Source organism: Rhamphochromis sp. 'chilingali' (genome assembly GCF_963969265.1).
Source record: "Rhamphochromis sp. 'chilingali' genome assembly, chromosome: 19".
In the NCBI taxonomy this organism is placed as follows: Eukaryota; Metazoa; Chordata; class Actinopteri; order Cichliformes; family Cichlidae; genus Rhamphochromis; species Rhamphochromis sp. 'chilingali'.
In genome coordinates this window covers 2,049,277-2,075,743 of record NC_137946.1, presented here as the reverse complement: position 1 = coordinate 2,075,743, position 26,467 = coordinate 2,049,277, and the positions used below count along the sequence as shown (strand labels likewise).

The 26,467-nt window shown below is 47.3% G+C and overlaps 1 protein-coding gene across 10 annotated transcripts in view; it reads right to left on the bottom strand.

Moving 5' to 3' along the window:
- Positions 1-26,467, bottom strand: part of auts2a (activator of transcription and developmental regulator AUTS2 a) — a 364,715-nt gene continuing 338,248 nt past the window's right edge. For 3 of the 10 annotated variants that reach the window (XM_080866329.1, XM_080866331.1, XM_080866337.1), the window contains 13 exons: positions 16,932-17,496; positions 15,431-15,723; positions 14,091-14,323; positions 13,074-13,118; positions 11,890-11,985; positions 11,726-11,797; positions 11,272-11,301; positions 10,831-10,902; positions 9,076-9,217; positions 6,942-7,022; positions 6,773-6,856; positions 6,300-6,552; positions 1-1,593 (listed from right to left, as the gene is read on the bottom strand). In XM_080866329.1, the coding sequence (XP_080722455.1) occupies positions 342-1,593; positions 6,300-6,552; positions 6,773-6,856; positions 6,942-7,022; positions 9,076-9,217; positions 10,831-10,902; positions 11,272-11,301; positions 11,726-11,797; positions 11,890-11,985; positions 13,074-13,118; positions 14,091-14,323; positions 15,431-15,723; positions 16,932-17,496 (3,218 nt within the window). In that variant the 3' untranslated portion in view covers positions 1-341. Of the gene's footprint in view, positions 1,594-6,299; positions 6,553-6,772; positions 6,857-6,941; positions 7,023-9,075; positions 9,218-10,830; positions 10,903-11,271; positions 11,302-11,725; positions 11,798-11,889; positions 11,986-13,073; positions 13,119-14,090; positions 14,324-15,430; positions 15,724-16,931; positions 17,497-24,601; positions 24,985-26,467 lie in introns of those variants that run through there. The other 7 variants (XM_080866333.1, XM_080866330.1, XM_080866338.1 and 4 more) reach the window with 6 other exon arrangements.

Below are 26,467 nucleotides of genomic sequence, written 5' to 3'. Positions count from 1 at the left end.
CAGCGACTGTACACATTATCTACACACTCAGTGCTAAAGTACCTGTACAATCCAAAGTTGCTCATTCTGACTCCACATCACTTTTCTATACAAGAGAAAGAATGCACACGGAAAGCTGGAGCAAAACGGGAAAACAAAATCTCTGAAAAAAAGCTTTTTTTGTTCCATGATTATTGTCTCTTTGTAGTTTTATACAAAAACGATTCATTGCATGGGCATCTGTGTGCCCACATAAATTATTCACAGCTATGTTACAGTCTTGCTTTGCCAAAGCTAAGTGCTTGGTTGTGAGTTCAGTGTTGGTGAGGCACAGGGCTGCAGGGCCACCGCGTCTGCTCGCCTCACCGCGCCTCGATGTCTTTGTGAGCCGGTCTGTCTCTGATATCTGTGCCCAGGGGAGTAGTCCGTCTGGGCGAGCCGGGCCGGGCGCCCAGTGTGGGAATGAGTGGGGGCGGTGCACTCAGAGACGCGGTGGGTGGCGTTTTGTTCAGAATACCATTCTGATGGGCGGTGGCTGCGGCTGCGGCGGCGGCAGCTGCTGCCGCTGCGGCTGAGGGACTCACCCTGGAGTAGTGCATGCCAGCGAGTCCGGGGGCCATGAGGCCCGGGGCAGGGTGGGGGAGGTGTCCGTCGAGGGCGGGATGGTGCACCGCGGGGTGGAGGCGCCCGTGCTCGTAGTCCTCTCGGAGCATGTTGAGGCGATCGCGCTCCTCCAGTTGGGCGCGCTCCTGTTCCCTCCTCTGCTCCAGGACCAGGGGGTGGGCGTGGTCGCGATTAAAGTCGTGAGGCTCGCGGTCCCTGTAGGAGCGCTCTGTCTCGTACAGGCGCGGCCCTGCCAACCGGTGCAGAGGATCGTTCCTCAGCAGCAGGTCCCTGGCCAAAGGGTCTCGCCTGTGAATGTCCAGGCCCCTGTAGGGGTCTCTCATTGGGTCCCAGTGGAAGGGAGGGTAGGGGAATCTGTCAGCTCCTGGGATGGGACTGATACCCATAAAGGGCGCCACGACTCGAGTTCTCTCTAGGCTGCTGATGCTGTTGATGGGGTGGACAACGGGCATGCCCATGGACACAGGCACTGAGGAGGGAGGGTGGAGATTAGGGGTGGAGGACGCCTGTTGCAGGTGCTCACTGGCCCTCTCTGTGCCTCCATCCTGCTCCTCCTTCCTCTCCTCCTTTACTTTCACCTCACTGCTCTTCTTCTGGTGCTCGTATGGCAGCTCCGCCTTCTTCTCCAGGACATCCCTCGTCAGGCCACCGTTGGGACGTTCCAAGCTGGTCTGCCGGACATAGGGTGACGCCGATCCTCTGTTTGACATTTTGTCCTCCGACGCTCGGCCGTCATGGATGACAGGCGTGTCCTTGTCACTGTGCTGGCTGTCCTTGAGCTTGTGGTCGTCTGTGCCGTTGTCTTTCCATGAATCCGAGTGCTCCCTTTCCCTCTCTTTGGCCTTGTTCTCCTTCTCCCTCTGAGGCTCTCCAGAAGCAGGTGGCAGGTGGTTCCTGTGGTGCTCAGGAGGTCGGCTGTGGCTAAGAAGGCTGATTGGATTGACGGGGACCGGGGACGGATGGCTGGGATGACGCTTTTCAACAGAGTCCCTACAGGCACAAACAAGGTTATGAGAGTTTTACGTTTGGAGTTAAATAACTGTACAGAGAAAAAAACATTTTATGGAAAATTATGATTATGTAAAACATACAGGAAACATCTTTAATTTAAGCCTTTGCCAATCTGCTTATCACCACCTGACTGATGCTGCTGCTGACTTGTCTACATGACTCTGACTCAACTAAATTCAATGCTGCTGCTAATTAAGGAGCTGTTATCAAATATGGGCGATGCTAACCTTTTCCTCTCTCCTCCCCCCAGCAGGAGCACGAGCTCGCTGATCATAATTCACGTCGGCAGTAATGACACCCGGTTACGCCAATCGGAGGTCACTAAAATCAATATTGAATCGGTGTGTAACTTTGCCAAAACAATGTGGGACTCTGTAGTTTTCTCTGGTCCCCTCCCCAATCAGACCAGGAGTGACATGTTTAGCTGCATGTTCTCCTTAAATTGCTGGCTGTCTGAGTGGTGTCCCAGAAACGATGTGGGCTTCATAGATAATTGGCAAACCTTCTGGAGGAAACCTGGTCTTGTTAGGAGAGACGGCATCCATCCCACTTTGGATGGAGCAGCTCTCATTTCTAGAAATATGGACAAAAATGGATTGGGGCTGCAGCTGCAGTAATGCGGACGCTGCACCGGTCCGTCGTGGTGAAGAGGGAGCTGGGTGTAAAAGCGAAGCTCTCAATTTACCGGTCGATCTACGTCCCTACCCTCACCTATGGCCACGAGCTGTGGGTAGTGACCGAAAGAACGAGATCGCGGATACAAGCGGCAGAAATGAGCTTCCTCCGAAGGGTGGCTGGCCTCTCCCTTAGAGATAGGGTGAGAAGTTCGGCCATCCGGGAGGGGCTCAGAGTAGAGCAGCTGCTGCTCCACATCGAAAGGAGCCAGCTGAGGTGGTTCGGGCATCTGACAAGGATGCCCCCTGGGCGCCTCCTGGGTGAGGTGTTCCAGGCATGTCCCACCGGGAGGAGGCCCCGGGGCAGACCCAGGACACGCTGGAGAGATTATATCTCTCGGCTGGCCTGGGAACGCCTTGGTATTCCCCCGGATAAGCTGGAGGAGGTGGCTGGGGAGAGGGAGGTCTGGGCCTCTTTGCTTAGGCTGCTGCCCCCGCGACCCGGCCCCGGACAAAGCGGATGAAGATGGATGGATGGATGGACAAAAATATGACTATCCAGAGTTGGGACCAGGAAGCAGAGTTGCAGTCTTACATGCCTCTCTGCAGCTTCTCTCCTCCTGCTACCCCCCCAAAAACCCATCTCCATAGAGACTGTGTCAGCTTCCAAAAAGACAAAAAACGAACTAAAAACCAGCAACAAACAACTTAAACATAAACAATTACAAAGAAAGAACAATACAGTATCCACATCTGAACCAAAGAGTAAAACAGTGAAATGTGGATTATTAAATATTAGGTCTCTCTCCTCCAAGTCTCTGTTAGTACATGACTTAATAATTGATCAACAAATCGATTTACTCTGCCGTACAGAAACCTGGTTGCAGCAGGATGATTGTGTTAGTTTAAATGAATCAACACCCCCGAGTCATTCTACCAGAAACCTCGAAGCACAGGCCGAGGGGGAGGTGTGGCAGCAATTTTTCACACAAGCCTATTAATTAATGAAAGACCAAGACAGACTTTTAATTCATTTGAAAGCCTGATGCTTAGCCTCGTCCACCCCAGCTGTAAAACTCAGAAACCAGTCTTACTTGTTATCATCTATCGTCCACCTGGGCCTTACACAGAGTTTCTGTCTGATTTCTCAGACTTTATATCTAATTTAGTTCTGAGCTCAGATAAAATAATTATTGTGGGTGATTTTAACATCCATGTAGATGCTAAAAATGACAGCCTCAACATGGCATTTAGTCTGTTATTAGACTCAATCGGCTTCTGTCAAAATGTAAAAGAACCCACCCACCACTTTAATCACACTCTAGATCTTGTTTTAACATATGGCATAGAACCTGAACATTTAACAGTGTTTCCTGAAAACCCTCTCCTGTCTGATCATTTCCTGATAACATTTACATTTACAATAATTGATTACACAGCGGTGGAGAGTAGACTTTATCAAAGTAGATGTCTTTCTGAAAGCGCTGTAACTAAGTTTAAGAATATAATCCACCCACTGTTATCATCTTCAATGCCCTGTACCAACACAGAGCAGAGCAGCTACCTGAACGCTACTCCAACAGAGGTCAATTATCTTGTTAATAATTTCACCTCCTCACTACGTACGACTCTGGATACTGTAGCTCCTGTGAAAACTAAGGTCTCAAATCAGAAGTACCTGACTCCGTGGTATAATTCTCAAACACGTAGCCTAAAGCAGATGACTCGTAATCTGGAGAGGAAATGGCGTGTCACAAATTTAGAGGATCATCATTTAGCCTGGAGAAATAGTTTGCTGCTTTATAAGAAAGCCCTCCACAAAGCCAGAACATCTTACTATTCATCACTGATTGAAGAAAATAAGAACAACCCCAGGTTTCTCTTCAGCTCTGTAGCCAGGCTGACAAAAAGTCAGAGCTCTGTTGAGCCAACCATCCCTTTAACGTTAACTAGTAATGACTTCATGAACTTCTTCACGAATAAAATTTTTATCATTAGAGAAAAAATTACCAGTAATCATCCCACAGATGTAATATTATCTACAGCTACTCTTAGTACCATTGATGTTAAGTTAGACTCTTTTTCTCCAATTGATCTTTCTGAGTTAACTTCAATAATTACTTCCTCCAAACCATCAACGTGTCTTTTAGACCCCATTCCTACAAAACTGCTCAAAGAAGTCCTGCCATTAATTAATTCTTCGATCTTAAATATGATCAACCTATCTCTAATGATCGGCTATGTACCACAGGCCTTCAAGCTGGCTGTAGTTAAACCTTTACTCAAAAAGCCATCTCTAGACCCAGCAGTCTTAGCTAATTATAGGCCAATCTCCAACCTGCAGAGGAATGGCTTATTTGAAGAGTTTCAGTCAGGTTTCAGAGCTCAGCACAGCACAGAAACAGCTTTAGTGAAGGTTACAAATGATCTTCTTATGGCCTCTGACAGTGGACTCATCTCTCTGCTTGTCCTGCTAGACCTCAGTGCAGCGTTCGATACTGTCGACCATAATATCCTATTAGAGCGATTAGAACATGCTGTAGGTATTACAGGTACTGCACTGCAGTGGTTTGTATCATATCTATCTAATAGACTCCAGTTTGTGCATGTAAATGGAGAGTCCTCTTCACACACTGAGGTTAATTATGGAGTTCCACAGGGTTCAGTGCTAGGACCAATTCTGTTTACATTATACATGCTTCCCTTAGGCAGCATCATTAGAAGACATAGCATACATTTACACTGCTATGCTGATGACACCCAGCTCTATCTGTCCATGAAGCCAGATAACACACACCAATTAGTTAAACTGCAGGAATGTCTTAAAGACATAAAGACCTGGATGGCCGCTAACTTTCTGCTTCTTAATTCAGATCAAACTGAGGTTATTGTACTCGGCCCTGAAAAGCTTAGAAATATGGTATCTAAGCAGATGCTTACTCTGGATGGCATTACCTTGGCCTCCAGTAACGCTGTGAGGAACCTTGGAGTCATTTTGACCAGGACATGTCCTTCAACGCACATATTAAACAAATATGTAAGACTGCTTTCTTCCATTTGTGCAACATCTCTAAAATTAGAAATATCCTGTCTCAGAGTGACGCTGAGAAACTAGTTCATGCATTTATTACTTCCAGGCTGGACGACTGTAATTCATTATTATCAGGAAGTCCTAAAAACTCACTCAAAAGCCTTCAGCTGATCCAAAATGCTGCAGCAAGAGTCCTGACAGGGACTAGAAAGAGAGAGCAGATTTCTCCTGTTTTGGCTTCCTGTTAAATCCAGAATTGAATTCAAAATCCTGCTCCTCACATACAAGGTCCTAAATAATCAGGCCCCATCTTATCTTAATGACCTTGTAGTACCATATCACCCTATTAGAGCACTTCGCTCTCGCTCTGCAGGCCTACTTGTTGTTCCTAGAGTATTTAAAAGTAGAATGGGAGGCAGAGCCTTCAGTTTTCAGGCCCCTCTTCTGTGGAACCAGCTTCCAGTTTGGATTCAGGAGACAGACACTATCTCTACTTTCAAGATTAGGCTTCAAACTTTCCTTTTTGCTAAAGCATATAGTTAGGGCTGGACCATGTGACCCTGAATCCTCCCTTAGTTATGCTGCAATAGACGTAGGCTGCCGGGGATTCCCATGATGCATTGAGTTTTTCCTTTCCAGTCACCTTTCTCACTCACTATGTATTAACAGACCTCTCTGCATTGAATCATATCTGTTATTAACCTCTGTGTCTCTTCCACAGCATGTCTTTATCCCGTCTTCCTTCTCTCACCCCAACCAATCACAGCAGATGGCCCCGCCCCTCCCTGAGCCTGGTTCTGTCGGAGGTTTCTTCCTGTTAAAAGGGAGTTTTTCCTTCCCACTGTCGCCAAAGTGCTGCTGATAGGGGGTCATATGATGTATTATTGTGCGATCTACTGTACTGTACTGTGCTGTTGTGATTTGGCGCTGTGTAAATAAAATTGAATTGAATGGAATCTTTTGTTCATTAAACTGTCACTTTGTTGCACTCACACACTGACCACATTACTCATATAGTTGTTACATTGTTCACCACCCACCTGTCCTTGTCCTCTTTACTGACCAACGAGTCCCGTTTGTCAGAGTCTCGGTCCCTCTCGTGTGAGCTCACCGACGCGCTCCTCTCAGACTCTCCGGGTTTCAGCCAGGGTGGCGGCGTGGGGAACGAAGGTGGCGTGCGATGCAGGCGGTTCCACGGCTCCTGGTGGCTGTTGTTACTGCTGCTGTTGAAGTGCTGTGGCGCGTTTGGGCCATCTTTGTGGCCAAACACCGAGTTGGCCCCTGTTAGGGATTCAACACGTGGAAAAACATGGAACGCAAGTTAAATGCGTAGCTCTGCTGATCCTCATATGCAGGCAGCATTACAAACAGTGAGAGGATTACTCCACCTAAACTACAGGTAGGCGACTGATTTTCCCGAGGGACCGCACGAGAAACTGTGACCCTCCACAACAGTCACGGTTTCTCATGTGGCCACTCCCAAGCAAGTGTCTTTCTTGAGGCTGAAACTCACTTAGTGCTGGATTGCCCAATCCCCCGAAGGCCGACGAGCTGAGAGATCCCAGTCCTCCAAACGATGGAGGCCTACTGAAAGGCTCTGGGAGAAGACACAGCATGTTAGCGCTGATGCAATCAACACCCTCGTTTTGGATCGGTCAGACTGAGATGAAGCGTGCTGTTACCTAAATGAGATGCTGGAGGAAGAAAGTTTCCAGGATGGTGCGGTGGATGGCCAAAGGGAGCTGCAGATGGGTGCGTAGGACCTGAGGAGGAGGATAACCACAGACTGTAACATCAGCAAAAGTAAGTGTTAACTGGTCAACTGGTGAAGTCTTTCTGGAGCTGTCAGTAAGAGCTAATCGATAAGTAATTCGTATTTTAAAAACTTTAACTGTAAAGTTAAAGTTCAGTAAAAGACTTCAGAAAAATGTCCTTCAGTATTTTTGTGCAGACAAAAGCATCTGTAAATAAACAGCCACGAACTTATTAGTCGACTGTAGATTACAGGCACAGCCATTAAAGCAGCAATTCGTTTACACGCGTGTTTCTCTTCAAAGTCAACTCTCACATAAGTCCCATCATCACGTCAAAAGAGAAACAACGATGCTCCTGTTAATACGAGATTAATTGCATTTAATGATACTGCGCATAGCAAACAAGGAGAATCAGCTGAAAGCTCCAGAAAGATTTAAGACTTTCCTTGTACGACTTTGGCCCTGAGAGCTTCACACAAAGACAAACAGCACAGGCTCAGGACAGATGTTGTGGGGACAATGGCTACGATCTAAGTTGTTATATATCGCTGCAGAAATCTGCTGCCCAGATGATTTACTGTGCAGCCTGATCATGCTCTCCCAGATGATCAGCTTTAGCTCAGCTGTTGGTGTAACTAATGAGGATAAAGCCAGCTAGTTATCCCAAGATTATCTGCACTAGAAAGCTAATAGTAAGCAAGCAGAAAGCTGCACTGCTTACAGCTTTACAACTTTTGGGATTAATAAAAGATTGAAGTGTAAAAAAAGTTTTCTCAGGGCTCTATGCAGTGAGTACACCGAGTACCTCCCGTACTTCTAAAGGAATTAACAGCAGCCAGGTGCCGATAATCAAATTCACTTTAATAACTGATCATCGGTTTGTGTTAGCACTCAGGTGTGTGGTAATAAAACGCCACAATCTTCCCAGGAGATGACACAAAGCTGCAGGCCTCTGTTAGCGTGCTAAATGTTCCACAGTATTACAGTGTAGTTAGAAAGGCAGGGAACAAGTGTATTTGGAAAGAGTGCAAGGAGACGGCTTGTCCTCTTTAAAGTGAACATGGCAGAACGGCAAATGTTTGAAATGACGTCCGAGTCCTTCAGACAGACGAGACTAAAACAGCCGTTTGGCCATAAAGCGCAGCACCAAACACTGCAGAGAGTCCCGTGAAAACGGTGCTTTTTTTCCTGCTGTTTTGTCGTATCTCATCTTTAGTAAAGATATTTTCTTCATTTGTTGGCGTTTTGTCCAGTTGCTGCATCGGACATTATGACAACCTGACATTTTGGGACACTGACGCAGAGCCAAATAAGTAATAGTAGCAGAGGGGGGCGTTGTGGTAGTTTGATGACCTAATCTTGGGATAGTTAAGCTAAACTCAGGAATTCCACACACTGCCTGGAAAACTGTCGTTGTTATGTCTTGATGATACCTGGCTAGTTACAGGCTGAACGAAGCAAACCCAGCACTGCTGCGGCTTGAAGTTTAATAACCAGATCCAACATAGAGGGAAAAAGGCTGACTCACATCTGCAGTCTGTGGATACTTAAACTACACCAGGAGCACCAGAGACGAATGTACTAACCCAAAGTGCGACTTCAAGGTCTGCCTGTATTTAACAGCAAGCGGGGACCTTGTTGACATCACTAAAACCCATTTCATGGACTAATCGAATATCCTCTGCTTTATCCAGTATTCCTTTAAGAGGCACGTTGGATGATCTGTTCTTTCACTCTGATTTGTGCGTGTTGTTGTCACATGCTCATGGCTGTTTTAAACATGAACGTTTCATATACAGGAGCCAAGCGTGGCGCAGTATGAGTGAACTGTAGAGCTGCGACAGTGTCCAAGAACAGAAACAGGAAGTCAGAGATTGACCCAACAGCTCCAACCTAAAGAAAGGTGAGATATATCTCTGATGGTCACTCTGGTGGAGATCATTCTGTCGGGTTTGCTGATTTCACTCATTCACCACACACGATGCTAGCTCTGCACAGCAGGACCGACTGCTGCTGAATATGAGAGGCGGCCACTGATCAATCGGACAGCTGATGCACTCACCTGCAGCGGAGAAAAGCGTGGCGGGCCGCGCCAAGTCGCCGGGGTGGTGGATAGCACCAAAGAGGCTGGGGCCCGGGGGTCGACTCAGAAACTCGGGCTTGAGGCCGAAGTCTAGCTTGTGAGGGTCGACCTGCATCTGCTGCTGAAAGACGCCAAAGGTACAGAGAGAAACACATGTAAAACCTGAGCTATCAGAGGCTCCTTTTGACCCAGCATTTGGTGTTTCTTGTGTTTTTATGACCTTTTGTGTGATGGTTTATTATTCTTAGTGGTAATCCTGAGTTTCTTCTACGCTAACCTTTGCCCTCTGCGTCCCCTTTTGTGCGTCTGTGTTTGTAAAGTTGTGTGAGTTCTTGTGCCGTGTTTTCCCTCCTTGTGTTTTATTCCATCACGTTTATCTGTGTTTGCCCAAGTCCGTCTCGTCTGCCTCTCCTCCTCCCGCATCATCTTCCTGTTTTATTGTGAAGGTCTCGTGTTTCCGTGTTCGTCCTGTTCAGTTTTGTGTCCCCCGTCCTGCTCTCCGTGTGTCCTCACTTCCCTCGTTATCCTTCTGTATATTTACGTCAGCGTCTCCCTCATGGCTGTCTGTCTCTCCCTGTGTTTCCCCCCGTGTATTTGGATTCTTTGGTTTTTCCAGGTTAGTTTTGTATTGTAAAGCTGTGGTTTGTGAGTTCACGTCCTGCCTCTGAGTCTGCATTTGGGTCCTACTCCTGCTGCACACAGAGACGCTGGTTTTAGGCGTGTTGGGAAGGAAAAATAGTTAAAGCCATCAAGGGAGGTGACTGACTGCTAAGTTCCAGTGAGGTGTCACAATCAAAGCATTACACTAACCTCCAGAAGCAAAAGGAGGATGCAAACCATACAATTTAAATGTCAATTTATTATCAACGGTGTGTGAAGCGACTTCTACTGAGTACAACGGTGAAATCAGCTGATCACAGAAGACACGGAACAATTCTGTGGTTTAACTGATGAAGTGATTTTTCCAGAAGAGAAACTAGAGCCAGATCCACAGAGCGAACCATCAGGAGTTTGGGTTTATTTTGCAGTTCAATTAATACAAATGAGTTAACAGTGTCTATAGAGAGTGGAAGTGTTTGTTATTAATCTCTGTCTCTCTTCCACAGCATGTCTTTATCCTGTCTTCCTTCTCTCACTCCAACCAATCACAGCAGATGGCCCCGCCCCTCCCTGAGCCTGGTTCTGCTGGAGGTTTCTTCCTGTTAAAAGGGAGTTTTTCCTTCCCACTGTCGCCAAAGTGCTTGCTCATAGGGGGTCATATGATTTTTGGGTTTTTCTCTGTATGTATTATTGTAGCGTCTACCTTACAATATAAAGCACCTTGAGGTGACTGTTGTTGTGATTTGGTGCTTTATAAATAAAACTGAATTGAAAATTGGACTTTGCTAAACTGACCCAGTATTAGCCTCCTAAGACCTGAACTCTTTCATGCATTTTTAATTTCTCTTTGCTATTTGGGCTGATTGTTTTTACATTCATCAGGTCCCAAAGAATTACTGTATTTTTTTTTACCTGATTTTTGTTTCTGAGAAAAATGAGATCCACATACAAGGACATTCGTTTTAAATTTCGATAGGACAGTGGCAGTATAGTGTCCTCGTTAGTGGATATCAGGCCCTTGTAGAGCAAAATTTAGTATTGTGGTCTAGACAACCCAAAATGTGACGCCAGGTCCTAGGAGGTTAAATCCAGCCTTGGCCACACTGTGTTAGGAGGGGTTAGACGAGTCCTCACCTTTACTTTCTGTTGGTGGTGGTATATCTGCCAGGCAATATGGACATGCATGGCACACCACTTCCCCGGTTTCTGTAAGAACAAAAAAATTTATTTAATTAAGAACAAGAAAGAAAATGGTGTGACCAAAAAACACAGTGTCATCTAATCAATACGGTACTATGACTACTAATCACATATTAAAAGGCTAAGAAATGTAGGTGTGCTGAATGAACCATGCACACGCTGGCGTGTGACAGCGAGGCGTCACTGTCGGCCATCTGACAAGGTTTCATAACACACGCGCTGCAGCGTTCTTCAAAATGAGCCCCGTAAACGAGTACACTCAGCCCCCATTTAATTAAAGACACTATCAACTCCATTAGCAAAGACCTTCAAGGCATCGCAGTGATTATTGCGAGGGAGCAGGAGACGGAGACACTGCAGGGAGCGAGCACTCACCCTGAGAATCGGCCGAAACGGATCCGTTAGCTTCAGGAAGGACGGAGAGAGAGAACATGAATTATTCTGCTGTCAGTCAAATCATTTCTAATTAGTCCTTGTGTGTAGCATTCATTAGGAACCAAATTAAAATGTCAAACTGTTCACTTTAAAATTAAGCGTTTCAGGGGTAATTAACACGCGGGTGTTTAAACGGGTTCCTCCTGCGTGGCCTTCTGCAAACAAACACGCTGACACGTCTGTCAATCTACGACTCACCGCTGATCAATAGATCAGAAATAGACTCTATGTGGTAAATTATTCATATGTATTTTAATGCATTTTTAACACTTCCTGTATGAGAACAGCTTGCTTGCTGAGGCTGCTGCTAATGTGGATCCTAATAAAGCAAACCTATGGAGCCTGTACAGTCCGGTCTCCTGGTGCACGGTGGGTGGCGTGTACGTGCTCTTACCCTGGGGTCCTTCTGTAAGAACGTGTGTGGGACGGCTCCGGGTCTTGCGGAAACATCCAGTGGATTAGAGGTCTGGAGAGAGCAGACGGATCGAAAAATTATTCTCTGAATATAACTCGCCCCCTCCCGGCTAGTCTGTCTGTGGGTGTGTGGTGGTGTCTCACCTTGGGCTGAAAGGCCCCCTGCAGCGAGCTGAAGGGCCCGGTTGGGGGGATGACAGGGGGAAGGCCAGACATGGCTGGAGGGTAGGAGTGGAAGAGCTGGAAGAAGAAAAGAGCGAGAGGAGGCGTGAGGACGATTCGGTCTATCGGTGAAATGCGGCTTTATGAGTCAGTCTAAACAGAGCAGGCAGTTTGTGGTGGTGTTTAAACCTCGCAGTTTAATCGCAGTGACTGCTTAGTTACAAATGATTGCCTACGTGTTACACAAACGGCTTGTTTATCAAATATTCACTGCTTGTTCCCGCTGGATTTAAATCAGGAGAAAAAACCTCCTTTGATATGAAAAGCAGAATGTTGTAATACACGCAAAACACAAGTAAGTCAAACAAGCGCTCAAGGCTTTCATAAACGTATCTGTATGTAGAGAAACAGATATGCAATCATCTGCTTTGCATAATTGTCCCTAACAGTCATATTAGCCAAAGTAACGAGTGCGTGTTTGGCAAACGTGCTTGCATTGCTGCAGTCGCGCATTGGAATTCTTTAAAGCTGGACTCGAGGGTGTGCTGCAAGCTTTTTAAATGCAACTCCACTCCTCTTGTGCACCAAGTATTAAGATGCCACTATGTTTTATAGAGAAGGAATGCTTTCAGCGTGTTTGCCGGGACCATTATACCAGCGGGGGAAAAAAACAAAAAAAGATGAAGCACTTAAAAACAAACTAGGAAGCGGGTCAATCTGAATACAAATAGGTTTTTATGATAGTAAAATCTGCCTCCTAGCTATCGAGGACAAATCAGTTTAATAGTCTGTAGAAAAAGCACACTAGGCAGAAGCACGCTCTGAAAATTTCAGCAAAACGGTAGGACAGCGAGTCCAGTGTTTGAAATCATTTGCTTTTATTGAATAATAATTTTGAGGACGCCACTGCTGGTGACTGGAAAAAAGGAAATAAGCGAGACAGAGAGGTAACGTAGCAACTGTGTTTATCATCACATGCACACAGTAACTGTTAAACTCCAGGATTTAAGAATCCCGATCTGTTGCATCACATCATTAGCTACGGCCGAAGGGTGACATGGAGCAGTAACCGTTAGGAAGCAGATGTACGGTGCATGGGCTGAAATGGCAAAATGGGCAAGCAACAAATCTGAAGCTGGAAGCTAGTACGCAGTAGAGAAACTCACACTGTGTCTGTAGAAGGGGTCGACTTTTGTTGGATATTTGTCAAACTGTAGGAGAAATGAAACAGAGCTAAGTACAAAGATTGGCCTCTTTTGTTTCAGGCCAACACACAAAAAAACATCACAAACTGCATTTAAAACCGAAAATACGATTATAGATGAAGATCTAAGACGTCTACCGAGCGGGATCCAAGTTCAACCACTCCCAGCGCCACAATGTTTTCATCCTCCCCCGTTTCCTGATCATCTGAAGACCTTGTAAACTAGCATGAGCTGGCTCTCATTTGGTTGGCTTTTAGTGGTGCGGCGCAGGCTCAGGGCGAACATTTCCACAGTCAAGACTAAACACTGCAGCCATAAAGAGCCTTTTTATGGCCTCATTAGCTGTCAGAGGCCTCACTATGCTGCCTTTGAGGTATCATCATAGCCAAGCAAACCTCTGTGGGTCAGGCAGTTACAAATGTGTATGTGTTTGTGAGAGTTTAGGTTCAGGCACCGATTGCCTGTGGTTCTCTCCCAAACTGCGCGGCTCTTAATGCAATACATTTGCTAGTAATGAAAACCCCCAAATGGGACCAAATGATGTCATTAAAATCAGAATGAATTAAGTGTATTATGTTCTGAAAGCTGGCTCTGAAGTTAACATGCTCCAGGGCAAGTTATTGCCAATTTAGAAAATAACAGCGTTCAAGTCTGGAGTCTCAGCGTATGCCAGAGAAAACACTAGAAAGGCTTTGTGGGAGAATAAAGGCATCGCTGTGGCGTGGACGGACGCGCACGGTCATCGTTGAACGGCCGCCACAGAAACCCGCAGGTCCCCACGGCGTGCCGCTCTCACACATGTCAGAGTATTTAAAAAATAAAATATGAAGTCTTCGCGCTCCCAAACCGCAACGCGAAAACACTTTTTGGTGCCATAGCCGCCCACCGCTCCGCACATGTAGAAGTCATTACGAGAACGTAGACCCCTGCCCCGCCCACCGCCCCAACCCAACACAGGTGTGTTCTACTTATCCTCACATTTCTGGCAGGGGTACGCACCATGGGCGGTGCTGGGGTGGGCATGATGGCGTGTGGGAAGGGCGTGAAGGTGTGCTGGTGGGTGTGCTGGTGGGTGTGTTGGTGCTGATGCTGGTGCTGATGCTGGTGGAACTCAGTGCGCAGGTAGGGCGGGGGGCCAAGCGAGGCACCGCGGTCGGCGCTCTGGGACGCCAGGAAACGGGTGTTGAGCTCTTGGCGCAGAAGGTCTTGCTCTGTAGAGAAGAGGGCGGAGCATTAGGACAGCAGAGCGCTATTAGCAATTAGAGCTGCAGACTCAAATAACCCTCATCTGAGAACTTTAAATACATTTCTCTTTAATTAAGACCCCCTACAGTCCGCCCAGCTGTAGGTCACACGCAGACCCCTGGAGGACCTCGCGCTCCCGTGTGACAGCTCTGTATGTCATCAAAATAAGAAGCCAAGCTGTCAAAAAAGGAAACAAGCAGGAAATGGTTGTGATTACCAGCGTGTCATTTTCCCTCGAAGCGAAGCTCGACATGATTAGAACAGTCTGACTGCTGGAACTGTCAAAATGTGGCGATTTGATACACTCGAGCCCCTCTGAGAGCGCGGATCGGCTTTTTCTAATAACCTTTGTGAAGAATGGATTTCAAGTAATCATTGGCTTTTCTTCTAAATTCAACAAACCCAGCCTTGAGAGATTATATCTCCTCCAGAGTAACCTTATCCTTCCTATTCCACAGTGGCTCGCTACAATATCTTCTGCATTCGTTTCAGGCTTTATTGGGCTGGGAGCGCGGCTGGAATTTTCTCTTCATAAAAATTTCATTAGTATCTTTGGAAAACATCCAGCTCGCTCCGTCCCGTATTGACCAAATTGATTTGTTGCACATGATCGCCGTTCCAGGTGAAATGGACGTTCTGGGAATGTTGCTAGAGCCCCTCCCCGCACTGACCCTGACATTTAGCTTGACAGCACCGCGCAGAAATGTGCACAGGCTCTGTGATCGCTTTTGTAATGCGTGCAGACCGAGAGTGTGAACTTGAACTGTCCACACAACTATAAACACACAAAGCGATGGCATGACGTGCACGTGGATCATCTTGGACGTGGCTGCTTATTTCTTTAAATAATTACCAGGGCAGCATGTGCATCGTCTCTGCGTATCGAATGCTTCAAAATGAAATGCCGCTCTGCGTCCATCATTCATTATGTACTTGTCATGTGTCTCGAGCTTCCCGGCAACAACTGGTTTAAATAAGAACCTGCTGATTGCTTTTGCAGTCAAATGTGCAGTCCTCTGTCAAACCACTTGGGGGCGATGTGGAGACATCTGCGAGCTGCTTGTGCTGTTTACCTGAGTAGGCACTCCCAGCAGCAGGATGTCCGGGTACTGGCAGGGTGCTAGACGTCAATGGTGGCGGTGGAGGCAAGGCTGCTGGAGGAGCAAACATATTGGGGTGGTGTGGGTGTGGAGACGACTGCAAGGCAGACGGGAAGCTGTGGGGGTTATTCTGGTTAGTGGGCAAGGCCAAGGGAAAAGTGGAGGCTGCCGCGGCTGCCGGAGGAGGCGGTGGGTGGTGGGGGAGGTGCAGGGAGGGCGTAGGGGGTCCGTGGGGCTTGGTGCCTGGGGTGCTGCTCCTGCTACTGCTGTAAAGATTAAGACAGAGAGAGAGAAAAAGGCAGATAAGTGGTTAAGCCAGGTGTGATCAGTCAAAATTAACACTTGTTCCTCCACATCCCCTCGTCTCCATCTGCTCTGACGTTCAGTTCCTAGCACGCCGTTTTCACGCCTCAGCTGCCTCCCATTTACAAATGCCTCCCCGTCTCTGTCTCGTGCTTCACAGAATCCAGGGCAAACACGATCTGCGAAAACCCCGTTCGCAGCAGCCTCGGATGCAAATAAACCGCCGCTGGCAAACATAACAGAACGAGCATCTGTCTTTGAACAGCTTCTGCTAAGGCACTTCCTCCACAGCCAGGTACAGAACATGTGCATCGGAAATGGGATGAGAGGGCGAGAGGGCGTGTGTGAGCAAACAGTCTTTTGTAGTGTGTGTGGGTTTCCCCCGGGGCAGTCACGGAGCTAGCGTCTCCACAGCTCCACGCACTAAGCCTAAAAGCTCATTTGCAGCGCTCGCTCGTCGCTGTGGGCCCCAGCCGTGATTATTCACATGCGGGTGCCAGGCCCTGTTGGCACGCTGGCAGACTGGCAGAGCTGGCGCAGAGTCAGGCAGAGAAAGCCAAGTCCTGAGAGCCTGCTAGGCAGAGCTGTTGTTGGGACCGAGTGTCTGAAGGAGCTATCTCAAGGTCTAACATTAATAGAGAGGCTCACAGGGTTCGGTGCTTCTCAACTGATACGATAGAATAAGCTTAGCTGCTATTGTTTTCAATGAAATAAACTACATATTTGAATACACAGAAGATCCTTTTAAATTAGGAAAATGTCTCCTGAGCCACTTTTCCTTCTGTTTTCATCCAAAACAGCCTTAAATCCACGAAGCATGAACAATATGGTGATTCAAGGTTACACCAAACTACTGGGAGTCCGAGCTCAGATGTGTGGGTGGATTAAAAAAAAGCCCAGCACTCAGGGTGCAGTGTGGCCCTTTTATTCTGCTGTTAATAATCAGCGCTACAGTTTGGCTGGGGGACTTCCTGATGGCAATTTACATACTGATCATATGCACTTCCAGCTCAAGAGATATTCTTGAATTTTCAAGTGTGTGTGAATATGGAGGTGTTGCCTGAACAGCTCTGCATGAATTTTCTGCATTAGAGCATGTGAGAACATGAGAGCTGTGGGTGTGTGGAGCTTTTTTCCCCATGCACTTCGAGGCTGTCTGACAGTAGCTTACCTGTGGCCGTTGAGGCTGAGGCTGTTGTAGGCAGAAAGGGGTCGGGGGTGGCAGCGCGATGGGGGCCGGTGAGACCCTGACTGGATGGGGTGCTGCTGGTGAGAGTGGTGGTTCGGAAGGGCGGGAGATGGTGGGTGTGGGTGAAGGCTAGGTGTAGGTGGAGGCCTCGGGTGGGATAGCACTTCAGGCTGGTGCTGGTGCCGGGGAGGGGGGGTTGGTGAGGGCTCTTGGCCCTGGGCAAGAGGCAGGGCTGCGGGTGACTGAGGCCTGGGAAGAGCCTCTGAGCGTGGGGGCAGGTGGTTTAAAGGCTGAGTGGGCCCGTTTGGCTGGGTTCGAAGAGGGGACGGGGTCTGGGGGATGGATGGCTGGGGCTGGGGCAGTGACACGGGGAGGGTTGGGGGGGACAAAGGTGGATTGGGGGTGCTGGGTACAGGCAGCTGGCTGTCTCTGCAACTCTCCTGGCTCCTCTCCTGACTGCGTTCTAGGCCTGACACCTTGAGGAGGCCTGGGCCGTGAGGCTCCTGGCTGCCATTGGTGGAGAGCACATCGATGCCAAAATCTGGAACTGCACAAAAACAAGTGTTAAAAACAGATAAAAGGTGCAGATTAACCGTGACGTGCCACAATGAATGTATCGATGATGTCATTTTAACATGCAACGATATCCTGAGGTGGACCCGAGGAACCAAAGACCGAAGCTTCCAAACAACACACGACCTGCTGTACCTGCAGAGCCACAGCCCCCTACTGCAGACACTACAGTGAGTGAGCTGTGAGTGTGAGCAGCTCCTGTCCTTGTTAGTGACATCTCCTCTGTCATGTTTGGTGTGTGAGCTTATCAGCTGACAGCTCCACAAACAGACACAGTTTTTCCTTCTTCCTCCTCATACTGACACACCTTCCTTAGGCTCTGCCAGCACAAACACCACTGCAGCCTTTAACACCGTCCCCGGGGGGAACGACACGAACCAAAACAAAAAGTGTTCTGCTTGTTCAGAGTGAACCAGTAGTGCATTGTACTCAAGACCTTCATTTTAAGAGCATTCTCGTTTTCTGTGCTTTCACTTGTAGGCCACATTACATTTTTAATGAGGCACTTTTCCATGCACCTTGCACAAACTGAGATCTGTTCCATACCAGAGGCAAACTGGAGCTGAATAATAGTGACAGCGTGCAGATGTGTGTGCATAGTTTTTGCCGTTTATCAGGTTTCTGCTGCCTTTCACCTTTTCATCGCTTCTACAGTTGAAAAATTAGCTTATTCAAATAGTACGTGCAGTTGTGCTAATCTCTGGAAACACCGATGCATGTTCTTTACCACATGCAAACTAGCTCAACTGATGATATGCATAAAAAGAGCACTGTGTGGGGTAAAAACATTTCAGGGAATGAATTCAGCTTTGCATGTAGTGTGATAGCCATCTGACATGTAATTGCTAAGCAACAGCAATTACATGTCATTTAAACGGCCTGTTTGGACTCCATTAGTCCAAAATGACTGCATCTAAAGAATGACTAAGCGCTGTGCAATGCTGAACTAAAAAAAAAAGGATAATAAGCTCTGTCCGGGGTATTTCTCTGCAGGGACCTCCTCCTACAGAACAAAGTGCTCAGACATCAGCCACCAGCTTGACTCCTCCAGAGGCAGAGAGGCTCATGGGAGATGACAGTGCATACATAAACTGTAATTAGCTCTCTCTGGGCCTCAGGGGGGTTTAGAGCTGGGGCAAGGGCTCCTCCTCCCCCTTGGTGAAGCAGCTAAATCCTTTACCTGCCAAAGAGGTGTAGATGGGAACCAGTTCCCCTGGGCTGAGGCAGCAACCCGCACTGCAGAGCAGCCGCCTGTCACTGGTGGCTTCCATCTCCCTGACACTACCCCCCTGAGACACTCCAATGGGAGCAGGCTGAGCTAACAGAGCTCTAACATTCAGCATTGAAATGCTAAGCGAGGTATTAGCAGCCCCAGGTGCACGCAATATTACAGATAAGGTCAGGGGAGGTCAATTCTGATGCGAGATCAAAATAACGGCTATTGACTCCCGCTCGACACGGAAGAGCTTCCCGGGACATCTGCCAGCCTGTCAGGAGACAAAAGGACACTTTGCAAGCCTGCCATGTGTTTGTGTTGAATGGTCTCTGTCTCTTTAACGCAGTCCAGAAAGAGAAAAATGTTGCAAAATAGACGAGGGTCTCGTTAAAGCTAGCCAACCACTCCTGTGTGCCGCTTCCACATCTCCGATCTACCCTCATGTGCATCAATGAAGAAAACCCAGCAGCGCTTATATCCATCACCCTAATCTATGTCAATCTTCTCCACTTACTGATGCTATTACCAGTCAAGAGAGGCTGCTGCTGGCAAACAGCTTCACCACAGCAGACAGGGAGAGAAGAAATTCCCAATTCTCAAGGCTCCTGTTGCACCTCTGGGTCCCTGCGGTCCAAGGCTTGTTTTGAGAATGTGCTAACACGCTAAAAAGAAGGTGTCTATTCTGGTCATAATGAATACTCTAGGGCCGTGTGAGGCAGGAAGAAGAGAATATGCCAGCTTCCCTCCCGCGAGGGTTCATTTGTCAGTCTTCATCCCTGGAAACAAATAAGTGCAATTCCCACTTGGGGCTCTGAAAATGTAGAGCCCTGCTGTTTTCTCACTATTGCAGTTTTTTAAGCAGCATGTTGCACTTGTAGGTGCAAGTAAAAAACTGAAGCCTGCGAGTGCGTTGCTTAGCAGGTGAGCCAAAGGCTGGAGGGGCATCGAAGGGCTGTGTGTGTCTGTGTGTGTGTGGAGGAAAGCCATTCATTAGGTGCAGCTGTCAGGAGTCGCAATGAGAGACTTAGAGGGATAAGTCACTATCCAGGGAAGAGCCAGCTTCTATTGTTCACAGAGCATTAGCTGCACAGCACCACGTCTGATTTCTATCCATCTACCTGGTTAAAATGACATGCTGCCTCGCAACGATTAGATTACAGCTGTGATTTGGGTGAAATGAATAAACTGTATTAACATTAAGATACAACATGATGAGCATGGATCAGGAGCCTGTGGCCCTTTTAGGTGTTATTAGAAGCAGAAGTTCAGTTGTACTGCTCTGCTTTTCATCTACCTCGGCTGTAAATGTTCTGCCGTACAGTTTTAATGCAACCCTAATATCACGTTGCTTAATAGAGCGCTGTATTGTTTGGGTCACAGTCCTGCAGGAAGGTGTTTGGTTTGGTGCAGAGAGAGAAACCGATCTACTGCAGCGCAATGCTCCACAGAGGGAGCGACAGCAGGCCTGACAAAGTGAGCTGCACAACATTAGGTAGTTTAATATAGTGTCAGGTCATTACTGCAGCACACAAGGGGATTAATTTAGCATATTATATTTCAATGTCGTTGCTGAATACAGCCTGGCACATGGAAGTGATTAACAACAAGTGGCAACAACATCACGGTTTAAAAGTGCAACTGGCAGGTCAGCACCTGTCCTTCTGAAAAATACATTACTGCCCAACTCCAGCCAAAGCAGATCCGTCTCTTTCATGTGCGAGTGACAGCTACACCCAGGTCGGGAGGCATCCTGACAAAGCGATGTCTGTAGAGACCTGCGTGACATCCCAGGCTTCTGTTCGTTGCCGTCACCTCTTCCGTCTCACCCTCCTCAAAATAGCCGCTAGATACATTTGAAACCCTCATACTCATTTATGGGATTTCAACCTGCCAGGGATCTCAGGGCTCCAATCACACAAAACCAACAACCTGACACATAGCAGGAGCCACGGGACTGGCAGCTGAGCCGTGACCGCTGTGTGTACAGTTATGTAGAGAGCAGAGGTGAAATTCAGAGAGACCTGAACCTGCTGTGCTATGCTAGCAGAGGACGACAGCTTTGATGGTCTCATGTGCCAATGAGTACGATAAGAATGCAATAAGAAGTATAATCTACACAATTACTTATTAACAAAATTCTTAAAACTCACTTTGAAAAATTGTCATCTACAAATAAAATAGTGCAGTTTATAGATAATGTAAAAAAAGTTTAAGAAATGTCACAGAAACTGTAATTAAATTTTTCTAGAAATCCCTGCTTTGGTTGATTTTGACTAAGGACAGCACAAGTTGCAATAAACAACATCTCAATCATCACGGCACATGTTGAGAACATCTAGGAAACAGGTGCTAACAGCAGAGGGGGGGTCTGCAGGGACACGCTGCTGCACATTAGATACTAACACGACAGCAGATGATGCAACAGCAGGTAACCTCTGGCAGTGACTGCGAGTTTGTCCTGTACAGAGGTCTTCTGTCGGAAAGGAAGACAGGCACATACTGTTGATGTTTCAGATCATTAAAAAATTTAACACTAGACAAAGATAACCCAGGTAAATATATAATAATGTTTTTAAATGATGGCTTAATTTATTAGGGGGGGGGGGGGGGGGGGGGAAGCTATCCAAACCCATCTAGTCCCACTTGAAAAAGTAACTGCTCCCACATCAATTATCAGCGATTAACCACGTTTTTTGGACAGCTGAGCTCAATTTCACCAGCCAAAGCCCGGCCTGTTCACCCCAGAAAGCACTTAAATAGAACCTGACAATATGAAGCAGGCTAAAAGAGCTCTGAAAGCAACACATCGGGCTATGATTTAAATAAGCTCAGCAACAAATAAGAAACAGTCAGTCTCGAAAATGTTACAAAGCTAAAACTTTAGGAGTCCAGTGAACCGCTGAGAGAGCCACTTTCCACAAACGGAGGAACTGTGGTGAAGTGGCAGCGTTAGAGTGGCAGCTGAAGGCTAATGTCACCACACCTACATGCTGACATTGAGCTGGTATGATGAATATTTTTAAGTAGCACTAAAATAAAGAAAAACTGAGAGTGATGGGACTGAAATGTTTTTGACAGCTTTCATAAACAATCATCCGAAATCACTGTAATCCACCCGACACCATAAATATTCTTTATGTTAATCTATCTAATGTTGAAGTGCCAAAAGCCTAAAATATCAAATCAGAGAGAAGATTATTAGAAAAATTATTAGATCGTTAATATCTGTGGCAAATTTAAGGGAAACAGTGTGGATCAACCAACCAACACTGTAAGTATCGTTAAATCATTTAACGACATATTATTGTGTAACTAATGTTTAATGAAATCATTCTGACTGCCAGTCCAGAAGATGTAGGCTGGACCTCGCTGGATATGGTGAGACAAATGTAGCGCGTGGGCTTTAGCACTGCGGTGCATCGATAGGCTGCAAAAGCAAAGCATTAAAAAAAACTATGAACCCCCAGAGAGACCTCTGATGCTCCACTGTCACCGCTTCAACACTCTTGTTGTGCAAAAATCAGCAGAGTTAGTGCACTGCAGCGGAGACACTCGTGCTCTGCATCAGGCAATCAGAAGAAACTGGTTCATTTGCTATAGAGCTGCTGATGCTAGATTCAAAGCACTGCTGAGAGGCTGTGCTCGTCCTTCACGCAGCGTCGTCTGAAAGCATCATCCTGCCTCACATAAACAAACGCAGAGAGGCCGTTTGCTCAACTTCAATCAATTAAAGTGCGCACACAGCCACGAACAAGAATTTGTGGCCCTCGCTGAAAACTCTGCCGCTCATTGGCATGCCTCAGTAAACATTAATTATAATCTGGATCTCTCCCTGTGCAGAGCTGGGCTTCCAGACAACTGAAAACATTCCCATTCCCGTGTTTTTCATCCTCAGGTCTTAGCATGGGACCATTTACTCCCTGACACTTGCTCCTCTCCTTTCTCCATATTTTGTTTAACAACAAAATTAGATTGTAATTGAGCAGCAAGTGTTGACAGCGCTCTGACCTCGGGAGTGCTTTAGACAGCATATGTTCCCCAAAGAGCTCCTCGGTGAGGGACCGGTTTCTGTTTATTTGTTCTTAATGAAGCCTGCAGTCGCATTAATGGCAGACATCTTTAACAGATCTCCCTCCCACACAGAAGAGAACAATAAACAGCAGGCCACCAGTTTCTGCCAGAGCTCGCACACTCAGTCCACAGCAAAGGGCTCCTTTCTTTTCATGCCTCTGCAGCTTTATGACGTCCGGGCTCACTGCAATCCAGCCCTTCAATTAATACAAAACTTGCTTCGCATTAGCAGCAAAGTCCATCTTTTCCCAACGTAACAGCATGGAGGATATATTAGCAAAAGACATGTGAGGGATCGCTCACGTTTCGGTCCTGCTCTGTAGTGCTCTTGAGCGCTGGAGAACGCACACACCACGCACAGATCGTGTACGGAGCTATTCCAAGGAAGACAAACGTTGCAAATTATGCAAATTATCTTCCAGATTTGCAAATTATACAAATGTAGAACAAATAAAGATGATCCAGACAGCTGACAACCAGTTCAGCGACTTGAGCTGTGCACAGGATTATCCCCATCAATCAACCGTCACCCCTGCAGAGGCTTTATGTGAGTGTCTGGTGGAGTTTTACTGGGTGGAAGTGGGTATTTCCATTATTCTAACCAAGTATTTCTAAATACGATGTTGGTCAGAAGACTCGAGACTTTGGCCTCACGATATTAGTTCCAGAGAAGCTGAAACCCAGCTGCAGTAACCTTAGCTGGGCAAGCGTTGCCCCTGATCTCACAGCTAAAGCCTCCAGAGAATCTCCCGTCTATTAGCTCCTTATCCCTCCCTGCTTCAGCTCTAAAGACTTTAACAGCATTAGCTGCTTTAAGAGCGGTAACATCACACTCAGTGAAGCCTCTTTGCGTCTTCAGAGTTTCGAGGCACCTCTCAGCAAGGGGGGGTTCACCGTGCACATGTATGCGTATTGGACATTCCCCAGATGGGTGTTTAGGGCTCTGTGGGCCGACAGTGATGAATGCTCCCCTGCTGGCTCTCCAGGATTCTCTGTCATGTCAGCAGCTCTCTAAAGCCAGAGCTGCGAGGGGTGTCGGGTTGCAACGCTTGGACATCTCGTCCTGTGGAGGGTCTTGGACTGGAGCTGTTTTATTAGTCCTAGACTCCCAGGGGTGGCAGGCGAAGGGGAAACCAAACAGAAATAAAGCTGGTGGCTGGGGGGAGGTTTGGGGTGAGCGGGGCAACTATTCTGGCTGTGAGAGCGTGACATGTGTAATCTTTCAGTGAGAATACCACAGCCTGCTGATATCACCTCACAGTAACACAAACTGCTGCTTTAACAAGCTGTGATTGAGCAAAAGGCCACAAGCAGTGGGAGGTGGGGGAGAGTTGTTAAGCCGCCTCTCTGAACATCTATATTTCATGGCTGTCTCATTTAGTTTATGAATTTTGTATTACAAGACGGGAAGCCAAAGCATGAGATGAGAAGCCAAGTGCGTATATAAATATAAATAGTGTGGCTGCGTGTGCGCGTATGCGCGGGGAGGTCATGGTGCGCGGCGCGTGTGGTTAACCGAGACATAAAACCTCGACTCCTCTTCTGAGAAAGACCGTCTGTGACTGTGATCCTCTGTGAAATGGTAGCAATCTCGGGTAATTGGGCTTCATAAGCCAATGAATGTTCGGAGCTCTTCTGACAGATGCAAAGCCATAGAAGATCAGCTGCCAGACCACAGCCAATAAGCACTTACACATGTTTACAGCATGACAAGCGTACAAGCGGCAAATGGGAGAAGGAAAACACACGAGCGACAGAAAGGAGCAGAGAGGCTCTCTGTCCCGTCTCCTACCTTTGCTAGCATCCGTCGGCACTGCACTGAAACTCTCTTTGTTGACACAATGTGCTCCGTCTCCTCTCTCCTGAGTCATAACGAAGACATTTACTAACAGAGAGCTGCAGCGAAAATATTCTTCCACCCACAGCAGGTCTGATTACAGCTGTTTCTGTAACGCTCTCAACTGCGTCTCGATCTCAGCGCTCAGAACGACAACATGGAAAATCTTTCCGTCTTAGACAAGCTCTCTGGGTCTAAAGTGTTAGGTCACCTTCCCCCTGAAACTGGCCCTCACCCTCTCCACCATCACCATCTTTATGTGCATATGAGGATGCAGCAGTGGGATCAGTGGCGGGACAGTGTCTCATTTCTAGCTCTCCTTTAGAGAGCAAATCTTTATATATCGCCGAGGGTGTGAGGTCAGGCTGAAGGGAACGTAATGGGAGAAGAGCCGGGTCAGGGACTCGATGACGGGCATGCTGGCACAGGTGACCAGCAGAAGGGATGGGTGGAAAGCTGGCCAAAGGGATAGACATCTCCTGCCAGGGGTCTGTGCGGGGCAGCTCTCAGGGGGACACTTGTTGCCGGCGGTTGACAGATCCTCTGCAGGCCTGGCTGTCATGTACTCCGGCTCACTGAGGCTTTGAAATAACAGTAGCGTGTAATGTGTCAGATCCATCCAGTCCGCAGCAATTGGTCAGTGCACACACTGTCACACTGGTGTAAATCTACACTGAGAGACGAGGCAGCTGTGGAGCCAACCAGACCGTTTGACCTCAGACATGTCCAGTGTATGCAAGCGAGCTGCTGGGATTTCTCACAGGGCTTCGTATCGCTGTAAGAAAATGTGACGTGGCCATTTTTTGTATGCGTGTCATTCCCCGAGGCGTATCGCGTGTCAGTGCTTCGCTTTCTCAGCCAGCCATGAAACGCCTCTGATTCCTTTACCGGTTAAACTTAAGCTGGGTGCATTTTGATTTACACAATACGTTCAAGGCTGGATAAACATCACATTGCTTGCCATTAGCTTTATCACTTTGCTGTTGCGACAGGACTTTTGCAGGAGTGCAGAATATTTACTAACTTGATATTCGAGCATTTTTTGTTTTTGTCATGTAGCAGGTTGTTAAATGTAAGCCGTCTTTCCCCTTGAGGCTTTCCCATGGAGAAAAAAACGGGATGACTCTTTACATTATGGTGTGTGTGTGGTGCATAACCACAAACCACACACACGTTGTTTTCAGTCTTGGAGCCGATGGCTTGTTTTTCAGTCAACAGCATGAAATTAGCAGGGAGGACATTTCCTGCAGGTGAGTATACAGATGCTGTGAAACTATAGCAGGCCAAGCCATACAGGCTTTGCTATGTGGGACTAAAGCCCGGTTTAGATTCCTCTGTGGGGGAATCTTTTCCATTTCATGCACACTTCCCCACAGCTTCAGCATTCTCCCTCCAGGAATTTCCTGCACAGGAGGAATGACGGTAGAGAACAAGCCAATCACAGTAGTCGTGTGCTGTGCTGACGCCATGTGCAGTTACACCCCACGCTGTACGCCGTGGGCTTTCAAGGAGGGGTTTGATTTCCAGCACAAACATGAATCCTCAGCAAAGGCCTGCTGTGAAACACAAACAGATTTATTTGTATCTTTTAAGTTAAATGTGGATGAAACTGTTTTCTATCCAGGAGCTGACATTATTTCAGTCTACAAAACTGGACGGGAATACTGACGTGTGTCAGCACAACTCGAGCATCTCGCAGCACGCCAGCTGGCACCGCGACACGTGTTTCTTGTCAGTCACCGTGGCAGCTTAGAGGAACAATAGACAATCAGAGCGGATAAACTTCAAACACAGACGCGCTTAAATCTCAATTACAGTCAC